Source organism: Solanum tuberosum, unplaced genomic scaffold (assembly GCF_000226075.1).
Source record: "Solanum tuberosum cultivar DM 1-3 516 R44 unplaced genomic scaffold, SolTub_3.0 scf00032, whole genome shotgun sequence".
Classification (NCBI taxonomy): Eukaryota; Viridiplantae; Streptophyta; class Magnoliopsida; order Solanales; family Solanaceae; genus Solanum; species Solanum tuberosum.
Window position 1 is genome coordinate 2662661 of NW_006238958.1, and position 10034 is coordinate 2672694.

The window sequence follows — 10034 nt, forward strand, 5'->3', positions numbered from 1 at the left end:
GTTGTTTAAATAAGTTCAAATAAATAATTTGGTTTAGTTAGTGGAATTAATTCAAAACTAGTTAAGAGTTAATATTGTTTAGTTGTTAAATAAGTTCAAATAAATAATGTGGTTTAGTTGGTGGATTTAGTTGATGGAATTAAGTCAAAACTAGTTAGAGTTAAAGTTGTTTAGTTGTTGAAATAAGTTCCAATAAATTATAGTGTGGTTTAGTTGGTTGATTTAGTTGTTGGAATTAAGTCAAAACTAATGTAGTTAAAGTTAAAAAGTTGTTAAGTTGTTTAAATAAGTTAAAATAAAATACACATGTTTAGTTGGTGGATTTAGTTGTTGGAATTAAGTCAAAACTAATGTAGTTAAAGTTCAAAAGTTGTTATGTTGTTTAAATAAGTTAAAATAAATAATGTCGTTTAGTTGATTTTGAAGTTGGATTTAGTTTATTTTGAAGTTGGATGAAGTTTATTTTGAAGAAGATTAATGTATATGTTGAAAAATATTGTGTTGGCAACTCTTTGGGCTGTTTTGGTAGAAATATGCAGGTGGATAACTAAAATTGCAGCAACTTGCTAATAAAACAAAAAATAAACGATACCGACCTCTGGAGGGCGGAATATAAAAAATAAATAAAATAAAAAATAAACAATACCGACCTCCAGAGGTAGGAATATTAAAAGTAAAAAAATATAAAATATAAAATATCGACCTCCAACGGTCGAAATTTAAAAATTAAGGAAAATAAAAATTAAAATATACGGACTTTCAGAGGTCAGAAATATTAAAATTAATTTTTTAAAGATTAAAAATTAATTAATACCGGCCGCTGAATGTTGGTATTTCAAAATATAAGAAATAAATATTTTGACATCCAGAAGATGGAAATAATAAAAATAAAATAAACAAATATATAAAAGTGACCTCAAGAAGTCAAAAAATAAAATAATGAATTTTCCGACTTAAAATTAAAACCAACCTTGAAAGGTCAGTAAATACCGACCTCCAGAGGTTGGTATTGAAAGCGACCAAGCTTTTTCCGACCTAAGTTGGAAAGTCAATATTTGGTCGATATTTCAGGGAATACTGACTTTCGAAAGTCGGTATTCACTGTTTTTTTAGTAGTGAATCTTGGGTGCTTGAAATATGATATTATGAAAATTCGACCTTCTTACCATTCGGTAGAAATTTAGAACTGTTCAATGTTTGCTTTAATTTTTATTTTCCTTATTTTTAAATTTTGACCGTTGGAGGTCAGTATTTTATATTTTATATTTTTTTACTTTTAATATTCCGACCTCTGGAGGTCGGTATTGTTTATTTTTATATTTAAAAAGGTTTAGCCCTCACGGAGGTGGTCTAGTGAACAATGAAGTGGGTTGTGAACCATGAGGTCCTAGGTTCAACATGCAAAAACACTAATGATTTCTTCCCATCTGTCCAAATTTTGGTGGAAAGAGTTACCTAGTACTTGCACGGTGGGAGGTAGCAAGTACTTGTGGAATTAGTTGAAGTGTACACAGGTTGGCTCGAACACCATGGTTATCACAAAAATAATAATAAAAGGTTCAAGGAATGACAATACGAACACATGGGAAGTGAATTATGGAAGGACTATGGTTTCCTTTTTTAATAGATGATGCAAGAGTATTATAGATGTGAAGCAACATAAAAGGAATGTTGGTGTGAAATAGGACTAATTTAAATCTAAAAGAGTAAATGCCAACATGTCAAATAATTGTGTCAAAAATTATAAAAATAATTGCAAAAAACACACTTGAAATGTCACGTTTTTGCGAGTTTTCTACCTGAACTGTCCAGTATTCACTTTTCCTATCTAAACCATCACCAACTACTTACCAAAACACACCTCAACTATTAGTTGTTTCCTTTTCCTACCTTAACAATGGTCATATTTCAAGTAATAAAAAGGAACAATGAACACCTGATAGTTCAGGTATAAAACTCACAAAAATATGATAGTTCAATGTATTTTTGACCATTAACTTAAAACTATAAACTCCTGCACAACAATACTTAGAACTCCAAAAGAAAAAGAAAAAGTTACCAGAAAAAGACAAGTCCAGTTTGTCTTCTGAAGAAGAATTTTCACTTAAAAGACGGTCAATTCGCTCAGCAATAGAAGGTGGAACCCTCAGAATAAATTGCTCATCCATTGCTGCATAAATTAAGAAGAAAAACTAAATCTTTGACCAAACAAATTAACTTCAGAAACACCCTAAAACTTAATTTTCTACTTTCAATATAGTAACCCTTTTGACATCACTATTTCTTCACAAGTATTATTCAAGAATCATACAATTTTCAAATGAGTAATTTCTACTCTACTTTGAATAAAGAATCAAAATTTTGAGAAATGGATCAAACAATTCCTTCTCTTTAACAGAGTAAATTGATAGAATTCTCACCACAAAATAGATCAATCAAAATGTTTTAGGATTGTTAGTTTTATTTTGAGCTTGATGGTGTAATTCTCCGATACTAATTCAAGGAATAGAAATTTGCTTATTCTCTCCGTCAGGGTTTCGAGAAAAATGAGAGAATGAAGAGAGATTTTAATGGAAGAGTCTCGAATTTATGCAAATTGAGATACTAATAATAATTATTTTTTATGATTTTGGTGGTAAAGTGAAAAATATTTTTAAAAAATAATATTATAATTAAAATATTAATAATAATATTAGCAAATTTGATTTAATAATAATAATAATAGTTTTTTGCCTTATGTCTCAGCTCTTTAAAACTAGTTACTTTATATCTAGGCTCAAATACAAAAAAAAATAGTTAAAAATAAAGGAGTATTTATTATTGGAAGTCGAGGGTATGGAATGATTTAGTTGCAATGATTCAAATGAGTCACAATTCTGTGTCTTGCTTTTGAGTCCGTGGAATGTTATATAGGAAAAGACCAATGAGAAGGACAACACTGCCGAGAAGGAAAAAAGGGCTCAAACTTGAACCTTGTGGGAAATATGGCAGTGGCATGGAGAGAAGATACATTGACAAAGGCACTACATAAGAAAAGAGGAAAAAGAACCTGGTTGGCCATAGGACTACATAAAATTCAAATGTAATCGACACCTCTAAGCATTGTGTGCAGAGTGTCTGCAAGAGAGCGAGAGAGAACCTGATGACATCACACCAAGGGATGAAATTACAGTAGATGAAATCTTCATAAGATTGAGAGCTGATATGTTGAAAGCAATATTTGTAAATATGTAAGAAGGGGTAGCAACGGTGCTCCATCACAACCTGACCAATAAAAGGTGCCAAAAGAACAGTCAGACTCATCAATTCATTACCTTGGGAAAAATATTTCTAACTTGATAATCGTGTCTTCACATCTATAATGGGATAAGACAACTAAAATTTTGTTTGGATTACATCACAACTGTTGAAACTAATATTTGCTCATGAAATGAACATTATACCAGCAGTATATGGCCTATTTGAGAAATTGCCTGAAAATTGTGATTTCATTCTTGTTGCGATTTCACTTATAAAGTACGGCTATGGACCAAATCCTGAGAGACACATACTAATTGAGTTGCAACCAACATTAAGTTTTAAAAACCAATTTCTATGCTTGGTTTTTATTATTCCAGTACCCCAAGTTCTATGGACAGTATAATAATGTAAGTACAGCAACCTCCTAACAACTAACAAGTACATATATTCATATTTGACTAGATTTTGAATAAAATTTTAAAGATTTGACTTAAAAAATTTGTTTGACTATAAAATTTGACCAGATTTTAAAAATCTAACCTTTAAATAATTTCAAGATCATAAGAACTATCTCAGACCATTTTTAGGTTCTTAGGACTTTCACGCACAAAACTTTAAAATCTAAAATCACAATCATAAACTCAAACTTTCAAGTATCATATTTCAACAATAAAATCTATGGCCAAAGAGGAGCTTAGTTTGGATGGCAGGTTTGGTAAGATAATTTTTTTTTTTGAATTATTCTTTCTAGAAAATATTTTTGTTCTTAAGGAGTATAAGTTTCAATGAATTAATTTTTGGTAAATGATTTTTACCTATTTATAATAGAAAATCTAATTAGCGGAGTGATAAGCAGTGTGTAGGCATAAGTTGGGCAAATTCAAAAATTAATTTTTTTGAATTAAATTAGGGATTGAATTTTGAATTTTATAGATTTTGATTAAATATTGAATCCAACACCATGGATATTAGGATTTCTGAAAATTCAAAATTCCATGTCTTATTTTTCGCTTTATCCATATCATTTGCGCTAAATGATAGTAATAAGTTCATTTTAAAAAAATCCAATAAATTAGTATCCTATAATTCTACTCGTTACAGTATAAGTTTAATAATATGAAACTATATGATATAAGCGGTACAATGACCTCAATCCTTGTTAACTGAATAATTGTAGAAAGTTATATATGATAAAAAATAAACTACTGTCTTTATTCTATATTAAGTGAATTTTTGAGTTATTGTTCAAAATAATTGATTTGTTTAAAGTTCAAGACAAATGTTTGAATTATTTTCTATATTTGTCCTTCCCTTTAATCAAGTTTTATATTTTCTACGAGATAAATTATACTATTTACAAAGTTATATCTACGATTCACAAAAAAACAATGGTGGAAAATGTGGTTTAATTTATGTCCTTAAATATTTTTCTTAATAGGTGTGCATTGTCCCACAATACAATACAATACGATACATTATGAAACAATACGTAACAACTATCAAAACAAAGTGTTAATATGGAATAGAAGGAGTATTAGATTAACTGAGACCGTTAATTTTTATGATTAATCTTAAAGGCTCAAAAATCAAAATCAAAATTTCCAAATACCACACTAAACACAACAATTAATCCAAAATTGAATCCTATACAATTCAAGATTATTTTAATCGTAGTTTTTTTCAATTTGTAAATCAAAATATTCAAATCAAAATTTTCATATTGAATCTGCACAATTCATACCCTCGATTTTCAATAATAAATACTCCTTTATTTTTAGCTATTTTTTTTGTATTTGAGCCTAGATATAAAGTAACTCGTTTTAAAGAGCTAAGACATAAGGCAAAAAACTATTATTATTATTATTTTTAAATCAAATTTGCTAATATTATTATTAATATTTTAATATAATATTATTTTTTAAAATTATTTTTCACTTTACCACCAAAATCATAAAAAATAATTATTATTAGTATCTCAATTTGCATAAATTCGAGACTCTTCTATTAAAATCTTTCTTCATTCTCTCATTTTTCTTGAAACCCTGATGGAGAGAATAAGCAAATTTCTATTCCTTGCATTAGTATCGGAGAATTACACCATCAAGCTCAAAATAAAACTAACAATCCTAAAACATTTGATTGATCTATTTTGTGGTGAGAATTCTATCAATTTACTCTGTTAAAGAGAAGGAATTGTTTGATCTATTTCTCAAAATTTTGATTCTTTATTCAAAGTAGAGTAGAAATTACTTGTTTGAAAATTGTATGATTCTTTAATGATACTTGTGGAGAAGATAGTGATGTCAAAAGGGTTACTATATTGAAAGTAGAAAATTAAGTTTTAGGCTGTTTCTGAAGTTAATTTGTTTGGTCAAAGATTCAATTTTTCTTCTTAATTTATGCAGCCATGGATGAACAATTTATTCTGAGGGTTCCACCTTCTGTTGCTGAGCGAATTGATCGTCTTTTAAGTGAAAATTCTTCTTCAGAAGACAAACTGGACTTGTCTTTTTCTGGTAACTTTTTCTTTTTCTTTTGGAGTTCTAAGTATTGTTGTGCAGGAGCTTATAGTTTTAAGTTAATGGTCAAGAATATATTGAACTATCATGTTTTTGTGAGTTTTATACCTGAACTATCAGGTGTTCATTGTTCCCTTTTATTACTTGAAATATGACCATTGTTAAGGTAAGAAAAGGAAACAACTAATAGTTGAGGTGTGTTTTGGTAAGTAGTAGGTGATGGTTTAGGTAGGAAAAGTGAATACCAGACAATTCAGGTAGAAAACTCGCAAAAACGTGACCTTTCCAGTGTGTTTTTTGCTATTATTTTTATAATTTTTGACACAATTATTTGACATGTTGGCATTTACTCTTTTAGATTTAAATTAGTCCTACTTCACACCAACATTCCTTTTATGTTGTTTCACATCTATAATACTCTTGTATCATCTATTTTTTTTTTTGATAATAGTAACTTTGTATCATCTATTAAAAAAGGAAACCATAGTCCTTCCATATTTCGCTTCTCATGTGTTCGTATTGTCATTCCTTGAACCTTTTATTATCATTTTTGTGATAACCGTGGTGTTCGAGCCAACCTGTGTACACTTCAACTAATTCCACAAGTACTTGCTACCTCCCACCGTGCAAGTACTAGGTAACTCTTTCCACCAAAATTTGGATAGATGGGAAGAAATCATTAGTGCTTTTGCCTGTTGAACCTAGGACCTCATGGTTCACAACCCACTTCATTGATCACTAGGCCACCTCCGTGAGGGCTGAACCTTTTTACTCCCCCCCCCCTCCTTTCCCGGCAGTTCTTCCGATTCCCTATACTGCTTCTGATTTAGAGAACCTTTGGGTTTTAGAGAATCTATGATTCGTCTGAAAAAGGTTAAGTATTTAGTACTGGAATGAAGTTTACTTGAATAGAGGGGAAAATACATAGAAGATTCATCCGACTCTAATTGATTTGGGATTGAGATGTAAATGATTGAATATAGACTGAATGGTTTTCCAAACAACTTTTATTCTCCGAGGTTATCTGGAATACCCATAAGAAGTTCCAAAATAATGGGGGGTGTGAAGTTGTCAATAGAGCATAGTTTATTCTACTGTCGTTTTGATTGAATTTGTAAGTTAATAACCTTTGGTGTCCACAAGTTACATGGCCTCATCTGATTTCTAAGGCATGAATTTTTTCCCCATTGTGCCCTGCCATACCTACGTCTTTTTTTCATATGCTAATAAGTGAAAACATTGTGGTCTGAGACTCTGAGTTATTGATATTAAGCACAATTGATGTGCGTGTGTGGATATATATACATACATATCTCGTACTGTCTGATTTCTTTTGTTTTAATCTATAGCTTGCTGATTGTGCAAGTATATCTGTGGTGTGTCTTAATGAGTTGGAGTAAGACATAGGTATTCTATGCTGTAATGTTCTCTTGCTTTCTTCCTTTCGGAGAGGAATACACAAATCCTTTTGAAATGGTGAAAGAGTTTGGAAGACAGTTATTCATTGATTACTCCTCCTTCGCAGCATGAATCTCACTGTATGTACAGTAGGGTAGGTTCTGATCTTCTGTTTTTAGTTTGGGGTATTGGGAGACTAGTCACTCCGTCAATCTAAAGATAGATGATCTCATATCAGGTTATTGATTTAGAGCTGGAGCCTTTTAATTTTTCTCATTTATAGGTAGACTATGAAGAAACTTTAATAAAAATAAAAACCAAGAATTAAGAAGCACTGCTACAATCTTTAATCCTACTGGAATAGTTCTTATTCACAAGTTGCATTGAGACAATTAGTATAAGGTTTCATGTACCAACAACTAAGAATTAGCTCCAGAGACTTGTCAATGTCCACAAATTACTTGGTGCTAGTTGGGGTAAAGTACCAGATTTTCTGGATCTTTTTTATAATTTATTTAATACCCGACTATCCTACGAGATTAACCGTGATATCTGACTTGCGACTCAAATGTGACTCAAATGCCAACCATTGCATCATGTTCTTGAACTTTGTAGATGAAGATATATAGTCATCTGTTACTCTCTACTGTCTCTTGTACTTTGATTATGCACTATTTTGTTGTAGTTACTGTTTTTTGGGAATGCTTTGCCATGCTTTTTATTGTATTTTTCGATGAATTATTAACTTCTGATTATTTCTTGTTTGATCTGCTTTGATATGCTTTTCCGTGAGCTGAGGGTCTATCGAAAACAACCTCTCTACCTCCCAAGGTAGGGGTAAGGTCTGCGTACACTCTACCCTTCCAAGCCCTCCCCGCTTGTGGAATTATATGTCTATGTTGTTGTTGTAGTACTTATCTCTTAAGCATCTTATCATAGTTCATGTATGTGCGTTTTAAAAATGTCTTGTTCTTTTCAGAGGATGGAAAGACGGGCAGTTTTGTCATAGGCGACGAGCACTTTCCTGCATCACTTTTGAATCTTCCTTGCATAGTGGAGTCATACAAAACTTATGATGACAACGTGCTCATTAAATCCGCAGACATTGGTCAAGTAGGGTTGGGATTAATCTTTCTTTTTCCCTTCAGTTATATGAACATGATTATGTAAACTTTGTTGATCTGACAGATGATTATGGTGAGAGAAGAAGGGGATCCTGTTCCAGATGTGGTGGAATATAGACATGGCCTCACACCTCCAATGAGAGATGCACGAAGACGAAGATTTCGGAGAGAGCCAGATCTTAATGTAACAATCTTACTTTCCTGAGAAAAACTCTCATTTATTTACTTTCTAGTTTGTCCTGATAGAGAGAATGTCAGGGGTGGGCTGTCTACTATGTGGAATGGGGGTATGTCTTTTTTTTTTTTTGTTTTTTTGGAGGGTTTGGGGTATGTGTGTGAAAGCAAATAGGGGCTTATTCTACCTGAAGCTTCTCAGTTTATCTGCTTCTCTGCCGATAAATGAATTGGAATAAAATCTGTTCGTAAATATAGTGGAGCTCTCCTTATCCCTTGATCCGCCCTTTTCTAGTTTTATATATCACCCTTTTTTTTCTGGTATGTATCCTTGTACTTACAATGTGCCTGTCATACTTTTGGCAGCCTGAGCTTGTTCGGCGTGTTGATAAAGACTTGCAGAACATAATGTCTGGTGGAACAGCTGAGAATATTGATATCCTTTCATATTTGCTTTCTCCTCTAGTTTAAATAGAATGACACGTGGTCAATATACGTGAATGGAAGTAGCTAAATACACTTATTTTAAATGTTTATATAGGCTATATTCTGACAAATTAGAATTGTGAGTTTTAACGAATCCTAGATATGCTGTTGGTGAGTTGACATTTTTTAGCTTGTAGACGACAATCAGTTGGACAGCTTTTGCTGGTGAAAAAACTTGTGAAAATTTCTGTTTGACCATTTACCAGGAAGAGGTTCGTGGTAATGTCAGGGAAACTTTAATGCTTTGAGCTTTCAGAAAATTTCCTGAGATTCTGTTTGCATAGGCCCTTGTAAACAAGAACAAGTTCACGTTCTGTAAGTATATATTAGAACTTCAATATCATCGTAGAGGACTTGCTAAATTTCATCTTTCTCATTTCTGTTACTCCTTAACTAATCGATTACATATAGAAGTTGTTGAGCAAGTGGAAGGAGGTGAAGCAAGTGCACGCCATGTGAACAAGAAAGTGGCACAACCTGCAACAAAGCCTGACATTTCCGAGCCCGGGACAGCTGGTGAGGATCCTGATAGAACTGAGTCTGAGGATTCTGATGATTCAATATAGCCGAGGACATTTTCCAGCCTTTGCTATTGTTATAGTGGCTACCAAGTCTTTGCTATTGTTGTAGTGCACTTCTGGTTAGTTGCCGTCAGAATTTATTAATGCAGTTGGCTTATCGAGTCTAGGCTTGAATATCGCTGTAATATAACAGTTTGCAATGTCTACTTCAGACATGCGAGCATGACAATTGCAAATTGTGTTCTGTAAAGTGATGGTCTGTCTCCAGTTTGATGTATTGAATTCACTTATTTTGTTCTAAGATAAGAAGATGTTTATTGCAAAATTGATAACTTCGACACCCTGAGAGGTTGGAGTTGGTAAATTTGCTGTGTTTGATGAGACTTGAGAGAGTGGATGGAAGTATAGGAACACGGTGAGAAGGCTAAATTGTGTAAGGCTCGAGAACTTGATGTTTAGGTCACCTTCTTGTGAGTTCAGAGTCAGATTTGTGACAATGGGTGTTGATTTAGCAATATTATATCTATGTATCTTGAGTTGAATGCATGCAGAAGGTGAAAATGTTTTTATGC

The 10034-nt window shown here is 32.1% G+C and overlaps 1 protein-coding gene across 1 annotated transcript in view; it reads left to right on the top strand.

Annotated features, from left to right (window-relative positions):
• The window catches only part of LOC107057648 (transcription initiation factor TFIID subunit 7-like), a 12522-nt gene extending 2728 nt beyond the window's left edge, over window positions 1-9794 (top strand). Inside the window, exons 2-6 of the mRNA XM_015306447.1 lie at window positions 5646-5756; window positions 8137-8270; window positions 8346-8465; window positions 8822-8891; window positions 9347-9794. Of these exons, the coding sequence (XP_015161933.1) occupies window positions 5648-5756; window positions 8137-8270; window positions 8346-8465; window positions 8822-8891; window positions 9347-9507 (594 nt within the window). The 5' untranslated portion in view covers window positions 5646-5647 and the 3' untranslated portion in view covers window positions 9508-9794. The remainder of the gene's footprint in view (window positions 1-5645; window positions 5757-8136; window positions 8271-8345; window positions 8466-8821; window positions 8892-9346) is intronic.
• Window positions 9795-10034: the final 240 nt, after the last annotated feature.